The sequence below is a fragment of the Peromyscus californicus genome, unplaced genomic scaffold (genome assembly GCF_007827085.1).
Source record: "Peromyscus californicus insignis strain IS unplaced genomic scaffold, ASM782708v3 Scaffold_8__1_contigs__length_139910024, whole genome shotgun sequence".
Lineage (NCBI taxonomy): Eukaryota > Metazoa > Chordata > Mammalia > Rodentia > Cricetidae > Peromyscus > Peromyscus californicus.
The window spans coordinates 127,993,783-128,020,727 of record NW_026294606.1 but is presented as its reverse complement, the minus strand read 5'-3'; the positions used below and the strand labels follow the sequence as shown (position 1 = coordinate 128,020,727).

Below are 26,945 nucleotides of genomic sequence, written 5' to 3'. Positions count from 1 at the left end.
TGCTGTCTGGTGCATGTGGGAGGGTTAGACTAGCGCTTGGTGGTGGCAGGCACCTCAGGGGGATTCACATACTGGGACAGGGTCTTCCATCCACCCCCCCTGGCTTCCATGGTGCAGCTCAGGGTGGTCATCATTCAGCCAGCCTCTGGCATCATTCCTCTGCAAATGTCAGCTAGATACAAAGAGTGATGCCCACTAGTCCAGGTAAGCTGACAACCCTTGCCCCCCACCAGACTGGTCTTGAACTCAGAGCCCTAACTGCCCCTACCTGGAGTACCGGGATTAAAGGCATGTGCCCAGCCATCCTAGTCTTTCTACCACAGAACACACGTGATAGAGCTAGAGCAGGCTCAGCAGCTAACAGCTTCCACTGCTCTTACCACGTAGGGTGGCTCACAGCTGCCTTTGATTCCAACTCTGGAGGATGGGCTGCCTCTGGCCTCATCAGGTACATATATACACACAAAAAATAACGCATGCGGTGGTGGTGCACGCCTTTAATCCCAGCACTCGGGAGGCAGAGGCAGGTGGATCTCTGTGAGTTTGAGGCCAGCCTGGGCTACAGAGTTCCAGGACAGGCTCCAAAGCTACACAGAGAAACCCTGTCTCGAAAAACCAAAAACCAAAACAACAACAACAAAAACCCAACCAACCAACCAACCAACCAAACAAACAAACAAACAAAAAAACCTATGTCCTTGGCCCTTGGGCATTTTAATCTCAGAACTTGGAAAGTAGAAGCCAGTATAGCTCTGAGTTGGAGACCAGCCTGGTCTACGCAGTGAGTTCTAAGTCAGCTAGGGTTATACAGGGAGACCCTGTCTCAGAAAACCAAGCTAAACCTGAGGCAGGCCACTGGTTGTATTCACAATGAAGTGGAGCCATGCCTCGGGATTTGTGGTGAGGTACCAGAAGGTAGGTGTGGTGGGGAGCTGCATGTCCAGACACTGCCTCATCACAAGCCAGAGGCACTAACAACCCCTTCAAGGTCCAGCCTTGAAGTGAGTGACAGCCTCTAAAGGTGCCCTCCATGCTCACAGCAGAGCAACCGTGTCCTGGCAGGACTACAGCCCAGTAGCTCCTTCCTCCCCTTGCAAGTGCACTGGGAGCTAGGGTGTGACCCAGAGTGCTGGCTAAGCACACACGAAGTGGATCTCATCCCTAGCGGCCACGGCCAGCCAGAAGCCAGCCTGGGTGCATTAGTCTCAACACTAAATTCTGACCAAATTCCGACTGTTCGGGAACAAATTCACCCAGTCAGGGCTGGGGGCAGTCACTGGTAACCTGACACTTTTCTGCCTCCTCAGTGAGTGAAATGGCTGGGCAAAAAGGGATAGGCCACCAGCATACTCATCACTTGTCCCAGGGCCACACCAAGGGAGATGCCACCACGTCAAGCACCCTGCATATGACATGATCAACATCTGGTCCAGCAGGTCTGAGTGACTACCAGGGGTGTGAGCCCCTCAGTGGAGACAGAAGCAGAGCTGTGCTATGGATGAGGGTAGCTGAGCTGGCCAAGTCCTTGTTCTGGAGTGTCAGCAGGCTAGCTCGACAAGCCAAGGGGTAGGAATGGAGCGGGAAAGCACAAGAATGGCATGTGGCCTCTGTGAGCACAGCTTTATTGGGTTACACTGGAGCGTCCCCAAGTGGCTCTGGATCACTAGTCTGACGGGGTGAGGTGGTACCTCACTGAAGATATGGAACCCTTCTTCATGTATAAGACAACTAACACTAGATGACTGCAGGGGGTGACCTGGGGGGGCTGGGGCAACCCAGGACCCAGGGAAGAAACTATCCCCAGCTGCCAGCTTCAGGTACAGATGTCACTGCCATTTCTCGGGTCTGTGGCTGTCAAGGGCACTGCGTAGATAGGAGAAGTTTCTTATGGAGACCAGTGAGGCTCACCTAGCCCCTAAACAGCTTCCCATCAGACTGCTTGAGGGCTGGAGGGATAACAGAGCCAGGTTCATCACAATGTGTCACCCCAGTACAGACAGGCCCTGAGCCCACAGGAAGCCGATTGCCTCTTTAGTACCCAGGGAGCTGGCTTCAGGCTTTATGGTCACCTGCCAATTGCTGTCCCAGGTGTCATCAGGACTGACTGGAGCAGGGTCCTCTTCAAGTCTGGCCAGCCTGTGGGGTCACCTGCCAAGTCCCAGGGTCTTTAGGATGGTGTCTTGCTGGGGGCAGTGGCCCCTGTCTTCTTTGACGCCCCCTTGAGCAGTGCGAGCTTCTTAGGCAGGCTGGAGTTAGCCTTCATCACCACGTCATGCTCAATCTTCTTCCGGATCCCCACTTCCAGGCTCTGTGGGGGACACAGAGCAGCCCTCACTCTCCCCAGCCTGGACAGACAGACAGACACAGACACAGACACACACTTCCTTTTGAGAGCGGCTTCAGATTCAAGCTCCCCTTTCCTTGACTTACCACCAGGCCTGGGTGCTCTGCTCATGTCTAGCAGCGGGACAAAGAATCCTTAAAGGGCCAGTAAGGCCAGAGGGACAGACAAAAGGATGGAGAGGTGAAGGACCCGGGCAGGAAGCAGCCATGGAAGGTTCTGGGCAGAGGGGGAACCAGTTTTGAGCACAGGCAGATGCCTCAGCGGCTACGGCAGAGAGAGGATAGAGTTGGCTAGGATCCAACCTTGGAGGTGATGGGGCAGAAGTAGGTGGATTCTGGATGTATGCTAAAGGGACCAGACTGGGTAAGAGTGGAGTTCAAGGATGACCTCTGAACCTGGGAAGGCAAAAGGCAAAGTGGTCCCATGGTAGACCGTGGAAGGATTTCACTTAAGGACCTGAGAGTAGATACCTCACAGAGCAGAGCAGGCTGCTGGGTAACCTACCTAGGGGAGCTCTGGGGAGACAAATGATCTACTCAAGATCTAAACCAGATTGGAGCCTCTAATTTTCCTAATTAATTTCTTATTTATGTGTACAAGAGTGTTTTGCTCACACGTATGTCTGTGTACCACATGCATGCAGTGCCTGGACAGCACTGGAGATCCCCTGGGGCTGAGTTACAGATGGTTGTGAGCTGCCATGTGGGTGCTGGAAACTGAATCGAGATCCTGGTGGAAGTGCTTCTCCTTCTGGCCTCTGTGGGCATGGGCACATACCCACACACATACATATAATTAAAACACATAGACTAGACTGGCCTGGAACTCAGACATCAGCCTGCTTCTGCTCCCAGAGCGCTAGGATCAAAGGCGTGCGCTACCAAGCCGGCTTCAGCACTTGTGACCCCTGAAGACCAAGGTTCAGTTCCCAGCACATGCATGATGGCTCAAAATCGTCAGGAATTTTAGTTCTACGGGACTGGACATCCTCTTCTGACCTCTTCGGGTACTAGGCACACACTTGATGCACGCACACATACAGACACAGGTAAAACACTAATGCACATAAACAATAAACAAAAAACCCGAAGCGATTTGCTGACGGGCCCTGACACACATCAGAACCCCTGGATCCATCGAACGGGGGGGGCACAGACGCGGCGCTGGGAGTCCAGCCGGCCCGCTTGATCCCGCGTCACCCACCGCTGCGCTCCCCTCACCTTCTTCAGCTTTTGCTGCTGCACGACGCGCGCCTTCTTGGGAGCGATGACTCGACCTGCGGAGCGACACCAGCCTGTGAGCCTGGGCCGCCCTCCCCGAGTTCCGCCGCCCTCTCGCCCTCCTCCACCCCGTTCCTCACCGCCTTTCCTCGGCCCTCGGCTCCGCTCCGCCGCAGCTGCCGCCTTGCTTTTAGGTTTCTGTGCCTGGAACTTGCGCTGTCCCTGCGCCATGTTTCACCACAAGCCGGAAGAGGCGGGGCCGCTGCAGGAGAGCCGGAAGTCGCGTGGCGTCACCGGCGACAGCGGGACCGAAGGCCTCAGGGGACCCAGAGCCGCACACTTACAGGAACTGCTGTCCAAAAAATTCGAAGGAAAATTTCGTTACCATTTACAGGGGCAGGTCACTTGTGTATTATAAAACATGGTGGGTTGTGCTTTTTATACATAAAAGTTCAAAATTAGGCTTGAGGTGAGGCAAGCAAGGAACTCATTTTTGGTGGAAAATAAGGGAGTGCCAAAACCCTGAAGTAGTCATTGGTGAGATGGCCCTGAGGTAACGGTGCTTGCCGCCATGCCTCCTAACTAGTGTGCAATCTTGGGTGGTGGCGCATTCGGTTCATCTCAGCACTCAGAGGACTGGCGCCTGCAGATTGTTTTTTAACCATTCACACACATAATAAGTAAATCAACACGCCACTAAAAAACCCTTAGGTTACCATGACACTTAATTTTGCAGCTGTGCTGGGGTGGCATTCAGCGTCACACGTACAGCACAAAAACAGTCACAGCATCAGCTTTATTCTTTTACTTGTTTTTCTTTTTTTGGTTTTTTTTTTTTTTTTTTTTTTTGGTTTTTCGAGACAGGGTTTCTCTGTGTAGCTTTGCGCCTTTCCTGGAACTCACTTGGTAGCCCAGGCTGGCCTCGAACTCACAGAGATCCGCCTGCCTCTGCCTCCCGAGTGCTGGGATTAAAGGCGTGCGCCACCACCACCCTGCCCCTTTTTTTGGTTTTTTGAAACAGGGTTTCTCTGTGTAGTTCTGGTACCTGTCCTGGATTTTGCTCTGTAGACCAGGCTGGCCTTGAACTCACAGAGATCTGCCTGCCTCTGCCTCCCGAGTGCTGGGATTAAAGGCGTGCGCCACTGCCACCACGGCTTCTTTTCTATATTAAAGATTTAAAATATGCACCTGGTGGCTGGGAACATTACTCAGTGGGTAAAGTGTTTACTGTCCATGTGTGAGGACTTGAGCTCCATCCCCAGTGAGTGATGGTGCACATACCTGTGGTGATACATTGTTTGTAATCTAGGAAATAAGGCTTGCCTGAAGGTCAGAGGACAGAGCTAACCACAGTAGCCATAGAGGTCAGGCAGTGGTGGCACACACCTTTAAGGGATCACACACCTTTAACGCCAGCACTAGGGAGGTTGAGACAGGAAGTGATATGGCTGGGCAGAGAAGGGAACATAAGGCAGGAGGAGACAGGAACTCGCTCTCTTCCAGGCTGAGGAGTTGGTGAGTTGAGAGGTGATGGCTGTGGTTTGCTCTGCTTCTCTGATCTTTCAGCTTTCACCCTGATACCTGGCTCTGGGTTTTTATTAAGACCAATTAGGATTTGTGCAACACATACCTGTGATCCCAGTGCTGAGGGGACTGGAGACAGGAGGGTCCCTGCAGCCTAGCCTAATTGTTGAGTTCCAGCTTCAGGGACTCTCAAAAAAAAGCAAAGCAGGCTGTGGTGGATCACACCTTTACTCTTTGTTCAGGAAGCAGAGGCAGGTGAGTCTCTGTGAGTTCCAGACCAGCCGGGTCCACATAACAGGTTCCAGGCCAGCCAGAGATACATAGAGACTCTGTCTTAAAAAAAACAAACATTGGCTGGGCGGTGGTGGCGCACGCCTTTGATCCCAGCACTTGGGAGGCAGAGCCAGGCGGATCTTTGTGAGTTCAAGGCCAGCCTGGTCTACAGAGCGAGATCCAGGACAGGCACCAAAACTACACAGAGAAACCCTGTCTCTAAAAACCAAAAAAAAAAAAAAAAAAAAAAAAAAAAAAAAAAACCCAAAACCATTTATCTTGATTCATGAACTTTGGTGTCCTCTTCTAGAGGACTTGCTGCTCTTGCAGAGAGGACCTGGGTTTTGTTCCCAGCACCCACGTGGCAGCTCACAACCATCAATAACTCCAGTTCCAGGGGATCCAGTGTCCTTTTCTGGCTTCAGAGGGCACCAGGCACTTGCATGTAAAGCACTGATACATAAAATAAAAATTAATAGCTGGGTGGTGGTGGTGCACACCTTTAATCCTGGACTCAGGAGGCAGAGACAAGTAGATCTCTGTGAGTTCAAGGCCAGCCGGGGCTGAAAGTTCCAGAACAGTGAGGGCTACTTAGATAATCCTGTCTTAAATACTGTAGATTTCTATTACATGAAATATATAGAATATACAAATTCATAGACAGAAAGATTAGACATTATCTCAAGCTGGAGAAGAAAGGAATATAGAGCAATGATTCCTAAGTTTCTGTTTTGTGTGATGGAAAAGCCCATAAATGGACAGTAGTATCAGGACATAATATCATGAATGTAATTAATCAATACAATTAATATAATTAATGAATACCACAAATGTAATTAATATCTTGAATGTAATTCATGCCACTGAAATGTGAACTTAAAAAAATGGTTACAATTGCAGATATTATGTTCATTTAAAAAGATTAGATGGAATGTAATTACCATACATTATATGTGTGTATGAAATTGAAGATAGCGATGTTCTAAAATAGAAAGTGGTGATGGTGTCATGGGCCTATGAGGATGCTGGACTAAAGTCTATCAAATTGTACAAACAGACAAATTGTATACTATGTGAATTATTTGTCAATAAAGATTTTATAAAACATAAAAAAAAAAAAATCCTGTCTTGAAAAAAGCCCAAATACTTCAAAGGCAGCTAAGACCATCCTCATTATCCCTATGTTCCTGTTTGTTTTTTTCAATCTGTAGCCCAGGGTAGCCTAAAACCCAAAGAAAGCCTCCCAGGAGCTGGGATTACAGGTATGTATCCCCACACTTGGTTTTGTACCCCATGCATGGTCATACACAGGAGGAGCTGGAATGTGAACTTGGGCAGCTTTGTTGTAGATGCTGGGACTCTGCAGAGCCTGGTAAATCCAGTCTGCTTCAGCAGCTGGAAGAGGGGGTATGGGTGAGGATGAGCTTTTGGGTAGCCATTTGAGAACTTTATTATAAAACCAGAGGAACCAGAGCAGGTTGGGGAGAGCCTGCTAGTCACATCTGGGGACTATCTAGGGTCTGTCCCTCTAAGATGGAGGCACTTAGGGCTGCTCGGAGCTCCTCAGGGGCAAAGACACCCAGCTCAGTGATGATGCCACCGGTGATGAGTTCGTGGGGGGTGACATCAAAGGCAGGATTCCAAACCCGGATTCCTGCAGGGAGAGAGGGCACATGAGGTGGGGCTTTGGCTCTGGGAACTCCCTGGCTGGTGTCATTTGTCCTCACCACAGCAATTCTTGGGGTTAGTGAGTCCTTGAGAATCCAGGGGTCTACACATACCAAATCATTCGTAAAGGTGCGGGCACTGAGGCTAGGAACATAGCCATAGCTCCTGCTGCTCAAGAAGGCCTCAGTCTTAGCCTTATGGACCCCATTCTTACCTGATCCAAGATTTATAGAATTCCAGAATCTACCCCAGGGCTTTTGCACTGGCTCCAATGTGAGTGTGCTCAAAACATCTGTTCTGAGGATGGGGCGGAGCCCTTCACAGATGTTTTGAAAATCAATTTTAAAAATGTAATTACTTTTCTAACACAGGGTCATATATGTAGCTTGGGCTGGACTCAAATTTTCTATGTAGCCAAAGCTGGTTTTGAAGTCCTTGTCTTCCTGCCTCTACCTCCCAGGTTCACCAGATGAGCACCACTAAGACCAGCAAATTATTTGAAAATATCTTGTTTAATCTTTAAGACAATGTATTTTGACTACTTTTAATGTGAAAAAAAAATTTTCTTTTTTGAGCTGAAGATGGAACCCAGGGCCTTGCGCTTGCTAGGCAAGCGCTCTATCACTGAGCTAAATCCCCAACCCGAAAATTTTTTTTTATGTAGTATTAGGTGTTGAATCTCAGGCCTCTTGTACATTCTGGCAAATGCTCCATATCTGAGCTATATCCTTGGCCCCTTTTAAAATGTTTATTTTGAGACAGAGTTTATGTTGACTAGGCTAGCCTTGAACTGGTGATCTTGTCATGGCCTCATGAGCAGCCACTAGGGCCCCAGCTTTCTGATCTTTCTTTCCTTCGAGACAAGGTTTCTCTGGGTAAAGTCCTGGTTGTCCTGGATCTCACTCTGTAGACCAGGCTGGCCTCGAACTCACAGGGATCTGCCTGCCTCTGTCTCCCGAGTGCTGGGATCAAAGGTGTTTGCTACCACTGCCTGGGTCTTCCTGATTTTTGAGATGAGGTCTCACTATGTGGGCCAAGACGATCCTGAACTCTTAGCTGCCCTCCTGCCTCAGCCTCTGCAGTGCTGGAGTGCAGGTATGTACCACCATGCCTGGCTGTCTGTATAGACCTCTGTCCAGGCAGCCTGGTCAGTTTCACGCTTTTCTGATTGTTTTTGGTGTTTCAGACAGTGTCTCACTTGGCAGTCCACATTAGCCTGAGGTTCACTTGTACCACCTGGTCTTGAACTTGTGGGGCTCTCCTGCCTGGGCTACTGGAGTGCTGGGATTACAGGCTGCACCACCACACCTAGCACTATTCTTTATGTGTGTCCATGTGCTCTTGCATATAGAGGCTAATGGTCCACCTCAGTTGTGGTTCCTCAGGAACCAGCTTAGTTTTTGAGACAGTCTCTCACTGAACCTGAGGCTGGCTGACTAGACTCGTCTGGATGAAAGCTCCAGGGATCTGCCTTCTCTGTCTCCCCAGCACTGGGATTCTAAATCTCTGCCATGCTGGGTGGTGGTGGCACATGCCTTTAATCCCAGCACTTGGGAGGCAGAGGCAGGCAGCTAGCTCTGAGTTCAAGGTCATCCTGGTCTATAAAGCAAGTTCCAATGCAGTCAAGGCTACCTACACAGAGAAACTCTGTCCCCAAAAATAAATTAATTAATTAAAAACAAAAACAAACAAATAGACAAAAAAACACCTGTGCCACCACAGCTTTCTTTTTTTTTCTTTTTTTTTCCCGAGACAGGGTTTCTCTGTGTGGCTTTGCGCCTGTCCTGGAACTCGCTTTGTAGACCAGGCTGGCCTCGAGCTCACAGGGATCCTCCTGCCTCTGCCTCCCAAGTGCTGGGATTAAAGGCGTGCGCCGCCGCCGCCGCCGCCCGGCTCACAGTTGTCTTTTTAAAAAGTAGGTTCTGGGCACTAAACTCAGGTCCCCATCCCAACACTACCTACTGAGCCCCATCTCTAGCCATCTAGCACTATTTACAAAGTCTGACTTTGAATTTAACCTCCATCATCAGAATCCAGCTGAGGAGCTTGGATGAGCAAAGCAGCTCATGCCACGGAAGTGCACAGTACCCTGAGTGCCAAGCCCACACCTTACCCTGGGCCGCAATTCTGACTCCATTCACGTCAGTCAGCTCCTGGCTAGGGCGTTCCTCTATGACAATCTCCCTGCCAGTCTCCAGATGGAGGTCACAGGATGAGCTGGGGGCAGCCACGTAGAAGGGGATACCGTGGTGCTTGGCGACAATGGCCAGCTGGTACGTGCCTATTTTGTTGGCTGTGTCTCCGTTGGCGACGACCCGGTCAGCTCCGACTACCACAGCTGGGGGTGGGGGAGAGTTGGGAAGGTCACGTACCTGGCTTTGGTTGCCCACTGCACTACCTGCCCACTGTGCCCAGCCCACTGACCTGACACACCCTGGTGGGCCATGGCAGCGGCTGCCATGCTGTCAGTGATGAGAGTAGCAGGAATCTGCTCATAGACCAACTCGAAGGCCGTCAGCCGGGCTCCCTGGTTGTAGGGCCGGGTCTCTGTGCAGAAGGTATGCTCCAATCGGCCCATCTTGTGCAGGGAGCGGATCACACCTGTGGGGTATCCCAGCGGACAAGCAGCGTGGCCCTGAGACTAGGGCTGCAAATGCTGAGGCGAGTGCAGAGCACAGCATACTCTCAGCCCTTTCTGCAGCTGTTTCCTGTGCCTGACACACTGTTCTCATCTGCTCACATCATTTTTACATCCACTTTCTGACACCCCGAGATTCCTCAGTCTCGTACAGCAGCCCCGCACACCCAGCTCTTAGTGGAGGGTTCTCAGCAGTGCCACACTGCTGACCCATATTCTAAGTCCCCTGTCATTCCTTTGTACTCAAGGCTGCAGATGCCTGGCGTCTTCCACAGTTCACTCCCTGGAAGTCAGTAGTTGTTTAGTGAATGCTGGCTAAGTCAATGAATGGGGTACATGAGCCTTCTTCTAAAGATCTGGGTTCCCAAAATCCAGTGCTGGGTTTAGGCAGACAGGAGAGTTTCCTGGACAACCAAGGGCCAGGAGGAATCTGCTGCCTTGACTCCCAGATCCCTATCTCCTGGTCACAGCTTTCCCTTCTTACTCCCTGTCCTCTGGGAGTCAACACTATGCCCCTTCTCTAGGCAGGTGACCCAGGGAACTTTCTGGTCTCTGATAGCAGAATTACTTCAATCCACGGGCAAAATGGGGGCTAGGGTCCTAACACCACTAGTTGGACTTGATATACCCATACCTACCTGCAAGTGACTTCCTACGTGTCTCTGTACATGAACAGATATACTTGGGGCAGGAAAACACAACAACAACCTCCTAATATCCTGGGCTGGAGAGATGGCCCAGTGGTTAAGAGCACTTGTTATTCTTACCGAGGACCTGGGTTTGGTTCCAAACACCCACACGGTGGCTCACAACCGTGTGTACTTCCAGCTTTGGAGGAGCCAGTACTGTCTTTTGTCCCCCCTGGGCACCAGGCACATGTGCACACACACACAAGCAGGCAAAGACACTCATACACACAAAAATAATATTTGAAAATACAAAACCAATACTCACATTTCTGTGGCTGAAGTAGTTTGGGTTCCTTCTTTTGTGTTCTGGGGACTAAATCCTGGACTTTGTTCATGCTAAGCATATACTCTTTTAAAAGAACTCATTTTTAATTATGTGTGTGTATATGCATGTGAGTGCAGGTGCCCGTGGAGGCCAGAAGAGGGTGCTGGGTTCTCTTGCAGCTGGCGTTGCAGGTGGTTATGAGCTGTTCCGTGTGGGTGCTGAGAACTGAACAGGTTCTTTTCTAAAGTAGTACAGCTATTAACTGCCGAGCCAGCCCAAGCTGAGCATGCACTCTTGCCACTGAACAACACCTCCAGCTCAAGGTGTTTTGCCTTGTACCCAAAAAAGACCCTCCCATGCCCTAACAATTGATGGTGCCTCCTCACCTAGGGCTGTACCATAGCCAGCAGTGGCCAGAGCGCCAGTGTTACAGTGGGTTAGCACGGTCACCTTGCCACCCCTGGGGCTGGTCTGCTCCAGGAGGTGGCGGGCTCCCAAGTCCCCGATGTTCCGGTTATCTCTGAGGTCCTTCTCCAACATATCTTCAGCAAAGCTGATTACTCTGGAGACAACAGGAGCTCTTAGCACTGTTGGAGTGGACCTGGCTAGCTGCTACCCGACCCTCAAAGTTGTGGGGCTCTCCTGGGACCTTCTCTGGGGACACACCTGCCACTCTACTCACTAAATCTCTGTATGTAAGCCAGGTGCTGGGGGTAGGGCACAGCAGTAAACAACAAAGCCCTCTGCGGTGATGACATCAGGGTGGGAGAGACAGTTAATTAACTGGTAAAAAGAAGGACAAGAAGGCAGTGTTAGGGACAGACAAGGTGTTACTACAGAAGGGGAGAGGAGGGAGCAGGAACCTGACAGGTTCGGCAGAAAACTGAGAAGTGGCTTGACCGGAAGTGGGGAAGGAAAGAGATCCGCAGAGAGGAAAGCAGGGCAGAGCACACAAAACCTCATGGCAAAACCTTGCAGAACAGGTGTCATAAAGCTGGTGTGGTGCTGCTAAGGGGCTGAGTTCAAGGGCCTGGGGAACACAGCGCAGGGATGGACTTTTAGTCCTGCAAGTGGGCCCCTGGACACGAGACACGGCTGCACTGCCTGGTCCAGGATCCCGTACCTTTCCCGCAAGGTCTCCTCGGTGGCACCCTCCTGCTCCGCCTCCCGAGCTGCCACGCGAGCCAGATCGCGGGCGGCACGGGCCATGTTGACAGCGGTGGGTCTGGCGGCGACGAGGAGGCGCAGCTGGTCTTGCACGAAGGCCACCAGAGCGGCAAGCCCGGGACCGCCGGCGCCCGCCCGCAGCTCCACCGCCAGGCTGAGGCAGCCCACCAGCGCGATGGCGGGGGCGCCGCGCACCTTCATGGCGCGGATGGCCTCCCCGGCCTGCTGCACCGAACCCAGTGCCTCGTAGCGGCAGTGCTCAGGCAGCTGCAGCTGGTCGAGGATTTGCAGCGAGCCCGGCGAGTAACGGATGGCTTCCAGACGCATGGTGCCTGGCGCGCTGGGATACACTGCAGCAGCCGGGTCAGGCTGAGGGGCGGAGCCGCGTCCTGGTGCAGGCGCCTGCGCATGCACGCACGCAGCGATTGGCTTCTTCCGGTGTCGCAGCGCCAAGTTGGGAACGCTAAGGTAGTCGGTGATGGGGTCGTTTTTGCCGAGACCTGTTCATCCGTTACAGAAGCGATAACTCGGCAGCCTCCTCAGGTTCACAGACAACCTTAATCACTGAGTCAAACGACCTTCCTCGGACTACTTCTAGCCCCATTTCTTTAAAAACAAGTACTATGAGGAACCTTTATTATTAGGGGCTGAAGAGATTGCTCAGTAGTTAAGAGTGCATACTGCTGCTCTTGCACAGGACCAGAGTTCGTTTCCCAGGTGGCTTCACAGCTGGCTCTACCTCCAGTTACAGGGGTCCTCTTCAGACCTCACTGGGGCAACATACTCGTACATACAAACGCTTAATTAAAAATAAATCTTAGACTTTAATTTCAGCACTTGAGAGGCAGAGCTCTGTGAGTCTGAGTTCCCCTAGTCTACATAGTGAGTTCCAGAACAGCCAGGTATAGCAAAACCCTATCTTAAAAAAGCAAAACAAGGATTTCTCTACTTAGCCCAGGTTGGACTGGACCATACCTTGACTCTGCTGCTGTGGTGCCAGGAGTACAGGCGTGTGCCACCACTGGTGGGACCAGAGCATTTTTGGTGGTTGTTTCACAAGCACCCCTCCTGGTTGGGTCATCATGAGTGGCTCATACCAGCCTATGGCCTGCAGGCTGGATGTCCTTCCTGCCTACCCCTAGTATTATTTCTGTGGCTCCAGCAGCCTGGCCCTCTTTTAACCTTCCTATGTAGTCCCTGCTACCTCATACAGGAGGCCACCCCAGGCCATGACCAATCTTTTGTTTTTTTTCTTTTTTGAAAAAGGGTTTCTGTGTGTAGTTTTGGTGCCTGTCCTGGGTCTCGCTCTGTAGACCAGGCTGGCCTCGAACTCAGAGATCCGTCTGGCTCTGCCTCCCGAGTGCTGGGATTAAAGGCGTGCGCCACCGTGGCCCGGCTTTGTTTTTATTTTCCAAGACAGCGTTTCTCTGTGTAGCCTTGGCTGACCTGGAACTCACTATGAAGCCCAGGCTGGCCTCGAACTCAGATCCACCTGCCTCTGCCTCCTGAGTGCCAGGATCAAAGGTATTCGCTGCTGCCGCACCGCCACTGCATGGCGGCCATGGCCAACCTTGATCCTGTCCTGTGGGGACACTGTTGTCACCACAGCGGCTGTAGCAGCATCGGCTCAGTTGGTGGAAGTGAAGGCGGGATGGCTACTAGGTGACTTTGGCAACCCAAGTCAGGGACAAAGAACAGGGCTTTAATGTTAGGGTGTCAGCGGTTACCCCAAGGCACAGACATCCTCACCAAGACTAAATAAATAATGATCTGTAGAGGGAGAGAAGGCTGTGGCTGGGCGGGCAGCAGCGGGGCCTGCAGTCCATAAGGTCTGGCTGAGTCCTGGTCCTGGCTTCCGGTCCTCGGAATTCTGACTCCCTCACTCGCTCTCTGAGTCTGAGTAGTCAGCCACCAGGGAGGCACTGGGGGTACTGGGGTGCAGTAGGTCTTCCTGGGAGGAACCTAGGGGTAAGGCCTGCTCTCTACAGTTCCTCTTGGATTCTGGTGTCTTGCTGGTCCTAGGGGCCGCTGCTGTCTCTTGAGGGCTGTCCTGGGTGGCTCCTGGTGGCCCTCTTGGTTCTGCTGGCAAGGGACCGTCTGCTGCACTCTGGGGGCTTCCTGGAACTTCTCGAGACCTTCTCCTCACTATGCCCAGGTCCCCCACTGTGCCTGTGGTGCTAGGGGTTGGTCTGCGGCCCTGGCACAGCTTCTTTAGGACATTGCTAGCTTTGCTGCTGCTAGCACTGGGTCCCTGGGCCGAGGGGAACCAAGAGCGGTGAATGATCTCTGTGCGCTTCAGTTTCTGTTTGTCTTCATAGGCTGTGGGGAAGAAGGGTTACTTTTCTGTACAGGGTCTCAGGTTCAGGGGCAGAGTGTGCGTAGACCAGACCCAAGCCTTGAGCTTTCTCCCCACCACTGTGAGCAACAGGGCCCCTTAGGGACCAGGAGCCCCAAACCCTGCATGCAACCTCTGCCTCCCATGGACCTCCTGGCCCAGTGCCACCACTCACAGTCCAGCGTGTGCAACCTTAGCAGGGCGGCCAGCCTCCGGTCGTCCTCTGACTCTGGCACGAGAGGGATGGCTAGGCTGGCCTTCGCCTGCAGTGCCTGGTCCTTCTCTTCCTCCTCCTGCATGGCTTTCTTCTTTTCCTGTGGGTGGGTGTGACACACAGGGAGGGAGATCAGAACCCTGCTTCCTTGAGACCCACAGGTCTCACTCCTGGCACTGGGTTTCAGTTTCTCCCTTGACACTGAAGCAAGGGAAGGGCCCATACAGTACCCGTGATGCAAAAGGGGACCCAAGTGGAGGGGGTCATGTCAGTGTCCTGCATTCTGTCCCTCATGCATTCATGCCAAAACGATGGCCATGTGCTACAACACACTTTGATCAATGATGGGCTGTGGGTGTGACCCACTAGATAAATTCCATAAGATGGTAAAGAAGGTAGGGTGGCCCATGCCTGTGATCCCAGGACTTGGGAGGTTCACACAGGAGACAGGGAATTTAATGCCACACTTAAGCCTGGCCACACTACCAATGCTGAGGTTCTAGAATTTTTTCTACCTGCCTCTCATTTTTGGAGGCGGGGGGTAAGGTCTCCCTCTGCAACACAGACGGACCTGGAACTTGAAGTAGTACCCTTGCCTCAGCTTCCTGAGCATTGTGGTTATAAGCATGAGTCACCAGGCCCAGCTTTCTGTTTTTGAGGTTAGTCTCCAACTCCTGGGCTTTTGGGAGCCTCCCATTTTCAGTCCCCCGAGTGGCTGTAACCACAGACAGGTATCATCAAAACTGGCTCCCTGCTTATGTTGAAACTTAGTTCGCTGTGTGATGGCTGACCACATGAGGATTTGGGCAGGTGACCAGGTTGTGAGGGCTCGCCTTCATCACGGGATCAGTGCCTTACACAGGAGTCCATAAGGAGCCTGTGTGTCCTGTCTGTCCCTTGAGGACCCAGCAGGAAGTTCTGAGGAACCCGACCAGGCACTCTGTACAGAGTCAGTTTGTAGATGTCTTAATGCTAGACTCCCAGCTTGTATAGCAGCGAATAATACATTTTTAGTATATAAACTTCTCAGTCAGTGGAATGTTATAATAGCAGGAAGAAATGAGGCAGGAGCATGACTATGTGCTTGCTGTACACAGGGAGCCTGGGGCTCAGAGGGGAAATGACCAGCTTGCAAGTGGGATGTGGGACACAGGTTTGAGTGCGCTGATGTCCACTGTGGAGCCCCCTCACCCGAAAGTGCCTGCGGAGCATGCTATTCAGAGCGAAGTCATCCTTCCAGACGTTCTGTGCCTCCTGGATGTGACTGAGCGTGGGGAGGGCCTTCTTCAGTGTGCTACGGTCAGCCTCGCCATGCTCCAGGCGGAACATGGCGTCTGTCTCCAGTTTCTCTTTCTTCTCATGCTCTGCAAGGACCACGTAAGCATGACTCTGGGGAAGCACCTGGGGTCATGTGGGATGGGCAAGCAGGTGGTGCTCACCTGTGGTCAGCACCTGCTCATTGTCTTCCATATCCCAACGCTCCTCCTTGCGACTGGCACCACTCACGATGACATAGTCACAGTTCGCAGGGTCTGTTTGCATCTCGATGTAGTTGACACAAAGGTGGCATTTCATCCGGAACCTGGAGAGGAACTGGAGTTAGGATGCAGTGGTCCTATCATGGGAACCATTGCCCACTTCCTTTGGTGTACCACACTCTTGAAGGAATCACTCAGCACCTACTGCACCCAGCAGTCACCCCAAGGAAGACACGCAGGCTTGCATCCAGACGGAGCAACCAAGAGGCTGAAGAAGGGGGTGGGGGTCCAAAGTACAGGGCCTGCTCAGCATGCTCCAGTGTTGGCCAACATCTGGTGCAGGGTGCGGTGGCACCCACTTGTGATCCCAACACTCCCTAGGCCACACAGTCAGACTGTCTCCATACCAACCACCCAGACACTAAAGCTGCTCTCACTCATCTGCCCATTTCTCATCTACCTATCCACCACTCCATCAGTTCACTCACACCCCATCAGTCCATCCACCCACCCACCCATTTATCCCCCTACATGTCTGTCCATCTACCTACTAATCCATCCATCCACTTACCTGTCCATTGGTCCATCTATGCATCTATAGATCTATCCACCTACCTATTAATCCACCCACCAATCATTCACCCATTTATCCATCCTCTACCTAGTCACTCTCCCACTCAACTAGTCACCCACCTGGGCATCCTCCCTCCCACCCTCCCACCCACTCCTCTTTCTTTTAAAATTTTTCTTTTTCATTTTATATGCCAACCCCTGTTCTCCCTCCCTCCCCTCCTCCCACTCTCCCCTACCTCCCCCATCCCTCCCTCCTATTGGCTATTCTATGCCAGGCTGGTACCAGCAGCTGGGGATGTTGCTAGTCAGTGGAGTAGACAGTCTGCTGTGGGAGGGGCTACGCGCCGGAGATGAGCACGTGCCAGCAAGAAAAGTGACCACGTAACAGGCAACGGCTTTAGAAAAGGTCTCTTTGAAGGTGGTGTGTGCGCAGCGCAGGGGTGGGGCCATTTACCTTCCTGTGTGGAGGGGGCAGAGGCTGCACGGCCTGAAGCAGAGTGAATGAGGGGCCTGAGCTTTTCCTGGGGAAGGTGGGAGCCATGAAGAGTTGAGGAGGTAGGGACAAGCCCTGATTGACAGGCCAAGATGGACGGTTATACAGAGAACGGCTCTGGGGGAAGATGCCAAGTTCTCTTCCCCTTCCTTCAACCTGTGCCAGCAGGCCTGTCCTAAGGTACCAGCAGACGCTCCTACCTGTAGATTGGAGTTGTGTAGTAATTGCCAACCTTCTTCTTTTCTGCATTGTAGCGCACACCTGAGAGGGTGGGAGAGAGGCTGGGACCAAGGCACCTGCGACAGCTTTGCTCTGGGTGGGAACAAGCTGGTGACTGGTTGTCTGGCAGGGCAGGTGCCCCGGAAGGAAGGGCACAGAAATTCAAGGCAGGAGAGTGACGTTTGGGAGGCACAGGAGTACCTAGGCCATAGGAAAGTGTGGACTGGAACAGGAAGGCTCAGCTTCCAACCCTGCTTTCACTGTGTATCCCTACTCAAGGTGCCTCAACCCTCTGGGCCTCAGTTTCCCATCTAGTCAACAGAGATGACTGTAATTCTGACACACAGGGCTCTGGGAATAAATGTCAATGGAGAGCTGGATTTGGGGGTACACCTGAGACCCAGCACTTGGGAGGCAGAGGCAAGGTGAAGTATGCCTGGGTGACATAGTCAGACCCTGTTGCAAATAAGGAAAGACCTACTGCCTGAGTGCGTGTAAACTCAGCTTTTGGCACTCCTTTCATGGATGTCCATTTTTCCTGGGAGGTGACACAGTCCTTGAGTGACAGAGCCTGGCGACAACAGCTGAGCCTGGGTGCAACTGATGGCGTGACCTGGCTGTTTCCTTCTCTGGGGCAGCTGCTTTAATTTCGCCTGGAGGGTGGCCATGAGGCATGGGGGTGGTTCAGTTCCCACTGTTCAGCGGGACTGTTCAGTGCTGGGGACAGGATTCAGGGTCTTGAGCATGCCCTGGGCCAGGCTCTGTTCACACAGTCTAAGTGCCCGTGGGGCTCCCTCACTTCCCTTGACAGCACAGGCCTCACTCGCCCTTCCCTTCCACAGCCACCTTGTCCCCAGCATTGTGCATCTGGCTGCCATGCCCACTTCCTGGCTCCTAGCTAGCCCGGGCGTGGGCCACAGGCATGACACTGTCTCTGCCCCATAGCCTACCATAGCAGTATCTGCCCTTGCTTCCCTGCCCTGCCCTTACCTAGGGGCAGGTCCTGAGACCCTGCTCACTGCAGAGAGGTCCTGCCCCTGCCCAGGATGAGCAATTCCAAGAGAAGGCTCAATGGCAGGCCTTGCTGGGCTATGAGTAAAGGTTCTATAGAATGAGGCCTCACAAGGCACTACGGCTCTTGGGCAGCTGGAGAGGGCCCAGCTCCTGGAGGGGTGCCCCATGTGTCCCGTGCCATTTGTCTCTCACTCGTTTGCTTGTTTTTTTGAGATAGGGTTTCTCTGTGGCCTTGGAGGTGACGGTGTCTCGGGGTCTCACAGCACCTGGCACAGAGGGGCTGAAGGGGCAGGCAGGGTGGTGGAGAACTCACCCATGCCGATGTGGTTCTTGCAGCCATCACACCAGATGTTGTATGGCATTTCAAACCTAGAGAAAAGACAAGAGTTTTCATTGTTTACTTATTTATCCGTTGTATGTGTGGCAGTCAGAAGACGAGAGTCATGAGCTGGTTCTTTCCTTCCACTGCGTGGGTTCTAGGGACTGAATTCAGGTGTCTGGCTAGGCAACAAATGCCTTCCCCCACTGAGCCATGCTGCTCCCTTTCTTCTTAAGCTATATTCTGGCTATGCTATCCAGGCTATTCTTAAACTCCTGGACTCAGTGATCCCCCTGCCTCAGGCCATCTAGTATCTGGAGGTCCTGGCTGGCCACTCTTCCTTCTGTGGTCATGTCCTTGTACATCACTCTGTGGCTTGTCCCATGCAAAACAAGAGTCTGGCCCCAGCCCTGGAGTCAGGATCCATATTGGGCAACTGAAGGGGAAGAAGGGACAAGTGTGACAGGTCTGGGTCTTGGCCTTCAGAGTCCTGGCACTTTTGGTCATTCTTTTGGAGCCATGATACTGCTGGTTTGCTGGAAGAGAGACCCACTATGGAAAGCCTATCTATACAGGCCAAGGCCCACTGGACCAATTGGTCTTCAGCTACCAAGCCCCTACTCTGAAGAAAGAAGGCCTAGTCAGGTCCTTCCAAGTCCAGAAGAAGCACCAGACTTGTTGTCAATAACAAATACTTACTGTTTTGTTACGCAGCAATAGCTGACTGATGCAATGTCTTCCTGCTTTATGGATTAGAACCTGGCAGCACTGGGCCAATCAATCGGGGACATGAGATCGATGCAAGGTGGAGGTCTTGGGAGAGGGGGTGGATAGTTTCTTACCGAATGACAAGGATGCCTTGTGACAGCTTCCGAGCCCGTTCTCGAAGGGGGTGGCTGTTGTGGTATCGGTTGAGAGAGCCATGCTGTATGGAAAGGGTGAGTGAAGGTGGCAAGGCCAAACTGGGGCAGCTTGTTCCCTTGCTGTTCCTCCTTCTGGGGGACAAGTGCCCCCCTGGGTGGAAGGGGCTTCAGTCTGACATCCTACAAGCAACATGGGAGGTGTGGAGCTCTTGGTAAGGTACACAGTTTGGAGCCAGGGACAGAGTTGTCCTTGGTATCTGAAGGAAGCAGTTCCAGAAGCCCCCAGGGACACCAGAGTCTACAGCAGGACTTTACATACAGTGGCATGGTAACTGGGCAGAGCCCGCACACATCTGCAGGGGCATGGAGTCGTCTCTAGGTGACTTGTGACACTTGGTCCCTGAGGCTGTGGGGGTTGTGGGAAGCTGCTTACCTTCTCGGGGTTGAAGTCTGGGGGATAGTACTTGTTTTGGCCTTTCCTTTCACCCTGAAAACAGAGGGGAAGCATGAGTGAGAGAGGACAATGCAGGACCTGGGGACATGCTGAAAGTTCTATCCAGTGTCTGATCTACAGGGGCAGCTTGGCTGGAAAACCAACTGTTATAGCTTTGGGAGTTCCTTAAGGCCACACTGTCTTACAGGAGTGGCTGCATGTTTTGGGGGACTGTAGGCAATAGTAAAGAAGTGGGGATGGCCACTGACTCCTAATGGTTTGTCTTTTTTTTTTTTTAAACAGTGTTTCAAGTAGCCCAGCTGGTCATAAACTTGTTATGTAGCTGAGGCTGGCCATGACCCTGCTGCTGCCTTCACCTCCAAGGCTGGTATTATGGACATGCACCACACCTAGTTTATGGAAGAGTGGAGATGGAATCCAGACCTTACGCTATACAAGTACTCCACCAACTGAGTTACAGCCCATTTCTACCTTTTTTTTGAGACAGAATTTCATTCCATAGCCCAGGCTAGCATCAAATTCAAGGCAATCCTCCTGCCTCAGCATTGCGAGAGCTGGTATTACAGGGGTATGGCACAATGCCCTACTAGCATTTCTCTTAGGCCACCCATGAAATACATTTACTTTTTTTTAAAATTTATTTATTTATTATGTATACAGAAGAGGGCGCCAGATCTCATTACAGATGGTTGTGAGCCACCATGTGGTTGCTGGGAATTGAACTCAGGACCTCTGGAAGTGCAGTCAGTGCTCTTAACCTCTGAGCCATCTCTCCAGCCCATGAAATACATTTAAAGACACCCCTCCCCCAAGCTAGGGCTGTCAAGCTGGTCTCAAAACCTGGGTCCCGGCAGAAGGTCCACTCTGACATGGTGGCTGTGCTGGGCTGTTCAGAGCCAGGACTTGTTCTTCACTGTGGAACGCTTCAAACAGTTATCAGGAGGAGCAACTGACCAGAACGCCGACCAGCTGAGCTGTGTTGCCTATAGCACCTCACTCCACACCAGACTTCCCACATCCTCCTCCAGGGTTCTCAACTTTCCCAATGTTGCTATGTAGCTGAGGGTGGCCATGACCCTCCTGGCTTCACCTCCCAAGGCTGGTATTATAGACGTGCACACACCTGGTTTATGGGGTGCTAGGGATGGAAGCCAGACCTTAGGCTAGGCCCTTTGATACAGTTCCACATGCTGTGGTGACCCCCAACCATAAAATTATTTTGTTGCTACTTCATAACTGTAATTTTGCTACTGTTATGAATCATAATGTAAATATCTGAAATGCAGGATATCTGATATGTTACCCTCAAAGGGTCTCAACCCACAGGTTGAGAACTGCTGGTCTTGACCCATCATCCAGGAAACTTTTCTTTGCAACAGACAGAGACCACCACAGAAAACCACAACCCAGTGGTCACATCTACAAAACACTCCCACACCTAAGGCTCTGGGGACTCTGTGGAAGAGGGAACAGGAAGACTGTAAGACCCAGAGGATCAGGGACTTTGCTGTGAGATTGTGTCTCTTAACAACATCAGAAGTTATACCTGTAAACCAACACAATCACCCAAATGTGAGCTGAACAAGGACACCACAGACATGCCAAAGCAGGGAGAGACCATGAGGCCTCCACCCTACACAAAGAACTACAGGTAACTGAGGGAAACCAAGAGCAGGAGAGGAAGCCTTCCCCGAGGAGAAACACACCAATGGGTTGTCCAGCCAAATGGTCAACGCTGGAAATATACACACACGTGACATTGTAAGAACTCAACAGGTTATATTTGGGAATACACATGTATATACAAATACATATACACATGTAAGAAAGAGGGATGAAAAAAGTGGCCATGAAGGTGAAGGCAAGCTGGGAAGGATATATGAGAGAATTTGGAGGAAGAAAGGGAAGGGAGAAATGTAATTAAAATACAATCTCAAAAATAAACAACAACAACAACAACAAAATCCTGGTCCAGTGCTGTGGACGTAACTTAGTGGTAAGCACTTGCCTAGAGTCCTGAGACCAGCCCTGCCTTGGGCACAGTTCATGGAACAACCTTGAACACATCATGCTGACTGGGAGACCAGACAGGACGGCACACATGCTCATGGCAGGGAGATTCCGAGTCTGGGGGCACAAGAGTGGCTCTCGGGATGGTGAGGAGGGAAGGACAAAGGGTGACTACTTAGGGCTGAGGAGATGGGGGGTGAAGGTGTCTGCCAGCAAGCCTGAGGACCTGAATGTGAAACCTGGAGCCCGCATGGTGGGAGAGCCTGCTCCCCGAAGCTGATCATACATGCACGTGCACCCACTCTACAGTAAACAGACAAACGTACAATTACTACACATTTTCAAGAGTGACTGCTTAGCTTAGCAGTGCAGGGCCTCCTTTTCAGGGTGACACTCTCTGGAACTGCACTGAAGGAGGAGTGGGCAGGAACACCTCCCACACTTCACAGCGGCTAATGCAAGGCTGGGGATGCGGCTCAGCAGCAGTGTGCCTGCCCAGCAAGCATGAGGCCCTGGCTTCATCCCCAGCTCTGATGCAACAGGCATAATCCCAGAACTTGGATATGATTGATCTCTGAGGCAGAAGGGTCGGGAGTTTAAGATAATCTTCAGCTAAATGGCATCCGAAAGGGAGGGGCAAGGAGGGAGCAAGATCGAGATGGGAGAGGACTTGTTGGGTGGTGGTCTGAGTGCCCAGCAAAGATCTGCAACCACTATGCACAACAGTCACTAGCTACCACACAAGAGCCTGAGAGGGCAGGGCTGCCTGGAGGCTGTGCTGGCACCTAGGAGTAACCCAGGCTTGAGAATCTTTTACTCACCATCTTGGGAGCTGCCTACAGGTCGTCACGAACAAGGCTGTAACTGGGAAAGTGGCCTGGTCAATGCATGCAGGGGTGGGGTGTATCCTCCTGTGGAGCTGCAGAGGCCACAAGCTGCCCTGTAAAGATGTGGCTGTGTGGTGGTCTGGCTCGGCTCTTCCTATGTCCTGAAGTTCACAGTGGCTGAGTTATGACCTGGCATTGAGCCTCCACAGGGTACACGGGCATCCAAGGACAGCCTGGAGGGAGACAGGTAGAAAGGCAGTAAGAGAACCATGTGGCTCCAGACTCTATGCTGGTGTGACCAAGCAGGGATGGTGGTCTGTGTCCTAACCCAGGCCTCCATTCCTACTGCCTGCCCTGCTCCTGATGCAGAAGCTGCAAGGGGCTCCTTTTCAATTTACATCCTAAATTATTTATTTTATGTGCCTGTATGTGTATGTACATGGCATGTTAAGCATGTCAGAGGACAACTTGTAGGAGTCAGTTCTCTCTTTTCCCACTTCAAGTTTTCAGCAAACTCAGACTGTAAGCTTGGTAGAAAGTCATGAACAGTCTCCCAGGCCCAGCAGGGGTCTCTCATAGTATGTGCTACTGTGTCATGATGCCCTGGCCTCCAGAGGCTCCCAGTCTAGTTTATAATCAAACCTACAGGCCCTACTGCCTCCCAGCCTTGGGAGGTCGCTCACCCCTCTCTTCTCTCTGTTCCTGGCTGTCGCAAAGGCCAAGGCAACCAAACTGTTCCTGAACTGCTGGGATGGACTCAGAGCCTCCCAAAGGCCAAGACAGCACTCTACCACTGACCCACTTCCCTGCCCCTCACTGGGGGATTCTAGGCAGGGGCTCCACTACTGAGCCACAGCCCTCCTCCCTAACTGGAGGATTCTAAGCAGGGGCTCCACTACTGAGCCACAGCCCTCCTCCCTAACTGGAGGACTCTAAGCACTGGCCCGAGCACTGGCCTAGCCCTAGGTCCAAAGATGTAGTTTTTGTTGTTTCTCTTGAATGCCAGAGGCCTCATCCAATCACCCAATCTAAAGTCACTTCTTGGAGCCAGGTGTAATTCTTATAACCCCAGCTACTAAGGATAACAGGATTGAGATAGGAGGAGTCCAAATTGAAGACCAGCACGGGCAATATACTGGGCAATGTCAAAATAAAACTAAAACAGTTTAGGGATCTAGCTCATGGGGACAGTGCTTGCTTAGCATGCAGAAGATCCTGGGTTCCATCCCCAGCACTGCAAAATAAGTAAGTTTATAAAAAATAAAAATAAGAGCCAGGTAGTGGTGGCACACACCTTTAATCCCAGCACTCAGGAGGAAGAGGCAGCCTGGTCTACAGAGTGAGTTCCAGAGCAGCCAGGGTTACACAGAGAAACCCTGTCTCGAAAAACCAAACAAACAAAAAAGGGATAGGAATGTGGCTTAGTTAGTATAGCATTGTTTAGCATGCAGGAAGCTCTGGGTTCTACCAATTGCACAAATCACATGTGGTGGAACATGCTTGTAATCTTAGCACTCAGACAGTGGAAGCGGGAGGATCAAGTTCAAAGTCAGTCAGGGCTACAGGAGACCCAGTCTTGAAATAAATGCTAACTGGGCGAGCAGCAGAGACTCATGCAAGTTAGAGAACTGTCAGAACTGGGGGAGGGGACAGCTGCGTTGGGGAGGAGGGGTGCTCTAGAGTGAACACAGGCAGGTAAAACTGACAGATGGATAACACACATTTCTGTCTTCTTACCACACAATATCTGTGCTCAACTGCCCTAGGCTAAAAGCACGTATGGATATCAGGCAAAAGATTGGCCTTGGGAAAACCAATTTCTTTTCTTTCTTTCTTTTTTTTTTTTTTTGGTTTTTCGAGACAGGGTTTCTCTGTGTAGCTTTGTACCTTGCCTGGAACTCGCTTTGGAGACCAGGCTGGCCTCGAACTCACAGACATCCGCTTGCCTCTGCCTCCCAAGTGCTGGGATTAAAGGCGTGCGCCACCACCGCCCAGCTGAAAACCAATTTCTTAAAAAATTTTATTATTGTGTGTGTGTGTATAACACGCGTAAGTGCAGGCCAGAGGACAACTTTGTGTCCTTTCAAACTTACCAGGGTTTTAGGCTTCCAGGATTGTGTGGCAGCTACTATGACACCCTGAGCCACCATTCTGGCTCCCAATCTTATTTTTATTGGTAAGTCTGAATTACACGTAAGTGTAACCTGTCTTCTGAGATGCTCAATGATTTACACTTGATCTTAGATTAACCAAAAGGCTGAGATGTAGCTCCCCAACCACTTAAAACCTGAAAACTGGGGCCCACATGGTGGAAGGGAGAACAGACTTGATCTACACATGTGCCATGACATATACCCTGCACACGAACGCATACAAGATGAATAGATAAAATGTAAAAAAAAAAATTTTTTTTCTTTCTTTTTTGGGGTTTTCAAGACAGGGAGTGCTGGCTGTCCTGGACTCACTATGTAGACCAGACTGGTCTCAAACTCAGAGATTTGCCACCTCTGTCTCCTGGGATTAAAAGTGTGTGTCACCACTGCCTGGCTTGAGAATTTTTTTTTAAAAAAAGATTTATTTATTTTAAATTTTGTGTGTGTGCGCACATACCCACAGAGTCTAGGAGAGGATGGCAGATTCCCTGGAGCTGGAGCTACAGGCAGCAGTGAGTCATCTGGGAACTGAACTCAGAACCTTTAGAAAAGCAGTATGTCTCTTAACTGCTGAACCATCTTTCCACCCCTAAGTTAAAAAAATCATTGTGTGTGTCCAGGTACGAATGCGTCACAGTTTGTGCCGGTCAGAGGACAACCTGGAGGAGGCAGTTCGCTCCTTCCACCGAGTGGGTCCAGAGATGGAATTCAGGTTGTCAGGCCGGGCGGCAGCAAGTGTCCTCATCTACTGAGCCATCTTGCTGCCCCCTCACCCAAATACTTTCGATGGCCAAGTACTTAAGTGCCCGCCAGGTCTGGGGTCCCGCCAGGTCTGGGGTCCCGGCTGCCTGGGTCTCTGACTTTCCTGGAGCTCCCACTTCTTCACCTGTCAGGAGGGAATAAGGTCCAGGGCGTGATGGCGCATGCCTCACAAACTCAGGGGGCAGAACCAGGAGTACAGATTGAGTTCCAGGCCAATCTGATCTACACAGCAGGTCCAGGCCAGTCAGAACTACACAGTGAGACCCCATCTCAAAGAGCAAAAACAAAACAAACAAAAGAAGGAAAATGGGGGTCCTGACAGGAGGAATGACTTTGGAGCTTGCTGTAATGAAGTAAGTGTAGACACCTAGCTTGTGAATCAGTGTGGGCTTGGGGTCCGTTTTAGAATGTTTTGGGAGACACGCCCCTCTATGTAGTCCAGGCTAGCTTTGTACTTCAGATCCCCCAGCCTCGGCTTCCGAAGCCTTAAGATGGTTAGTCACAGTTCCACAGCCAGGTTACATGCAGGCTGCTCAGGTGTATGCACAGGGATGAGGTCATCAGGCATTCCTGACCTGCCTGAGCAAGCCTATCAGTCTCCCCTGCTGCTTCCCAGCTGCCTGACTCCGGGCCAGCCGCTACCGCTGACCTTCGGTTTCCTCATGTGGAAAAGAAGTAGTTTTCTAAAGGACGCAGCTGTCATGGCTGCAATTGGAAGTCGTCGCAGGTGTTAAGCATTGAGAAGAAATCTTGCATGGGACAAAGAGCAAGGACGATTTCAGCTCTTTCTCCTACCTACTAACAACTGTAAAAATTACTAAGTTATGTGTATGTGTTTATGAACGAGTGAGTGCAAGAGGGTTGGATTCTCTGGTGCTACAGGCAGATGTGAGCTTTGGGAACTGAACCCCAGTCCTTTGCAAGAGCAGTACAAGCTTTAACCGTTAAGCCATCTCTCCAGCCCCTTAAAAATTACATTCATTTCTTTTGTGTGTGTTGGGGGAGCGTGCCACAAAGTGTGTGCAGGTCAGACAACACCCCACAAGAATCGACTTTTTTCACCATGCTCGGGGGTCGAACTCATGTCGTCAGCCTTGGCCGCAAGCGCCACTGCTAGCTAAGCCACCTCGCCGGCCCTCAAGCTACTGTTCCTAAGCACCATGCTCCACACTTGGGCTTGGAGGGCTCATCTTCTGCAGGAAGACGGCTAGGGGCCCTGGGAACCCGCTCGCGTCCGCAGGTCTCGCATCGCCCGCGCCAAGCCGCAGGGGTGGGATCGAGGTCCTGCCACCCCCGTCGCCGCCGCGGACCGGTCCGCACCCCGTACCTACCTGCCCTCCTCCTGACGTCACGCCGCCACCAGCCCGGAAGCACACCCGGCCCGAGAACCCGCGGAGCGCCCGCCTCCGCGGAGCGAAGGCGCCTGCGCGAGGCGGGGCGAGG

At 51.7% G+C, this 26,945-nt stretch overlaps 2 protein-coding genes across 10 annotated transcripts; both read right to left on the bottom strand.

The window, feature by feature from the left end:
* Positions 1-1,601: 1,601 nt before the first annotated feature.
* CUNH19orf53 (chromosome unknown C19orf53 homolog) lies at positions 1,602-3,818 on the bottom strand. Its single transcript, XM_052726866.1, has 3 exons — positions 3,705-3,818; positions 3,565-3,620; positions 1,602-2,308 (listed from the first exon to the last, which is right to left on the bottom strand). Exons 1-3 carry the CDS (start codon positions 3,793-3,795, stop codon positions 2,168-2,170), a joined length of 288 nt encoding a protein of 95 aa, XP_052582826.1. The 5' UTR covers positions 3,796-3,818; the 3' UTR covers positions 1,602-2,167.
* LOC128102931 (probable splicing factor YJU2B) lies at positions 3,799-26,945 on the bottom strand. 9 transcript variants are annotated; one of them, XM_052726859.1, is made up of 14 exons: positions 26,834-26,945; positions 22,582-22,820; positions 19,730-19,783; positions 19,276-19,358; positions 18,428-18,483; positions 17,082-17,142; positions 15,777-15,919; positions 15,529-15,701; positions 14,299-14,437; positions 11,745-12,288; positions 11,008-11,183; positions 9,454-9,630; positions 9,143-9,367; positions 6,193-7,015 (listed from the first exon to the last, which is right to left on the bottom strand). In XM_052726859.1, the coding sequence occupies exons 2-14, from the start codon at positions 22,582-22,584 to the stop codon at positions 6,858-6,860; spliced, it is 1,992 nt and encodes a 663-aa protein (XP_052582819.1). In that variant the 5' UTR covers positions 22,585-22,820; positions 26,834-26,945; the 3' UTR covers positions 6,193-6,857. The 9 variants fall into 9 exon arrangements, 8 of the variants coding, with proteins under 8 accessions (XP_052582822.1, XP_052582821.1, XP_052582819.1 ...); XM_052726860.1 differs by lacking the exon at positions 26,834-26,945 and adding an exon at positions 23,882-24,403; XM_052726862.1 differs by lacking the exons at positions 6,193-7,015; positions 26,834-26,945 and adding an exon at positions 3,799-3,913 and having other exon boundaries at positions 22,582-23,840.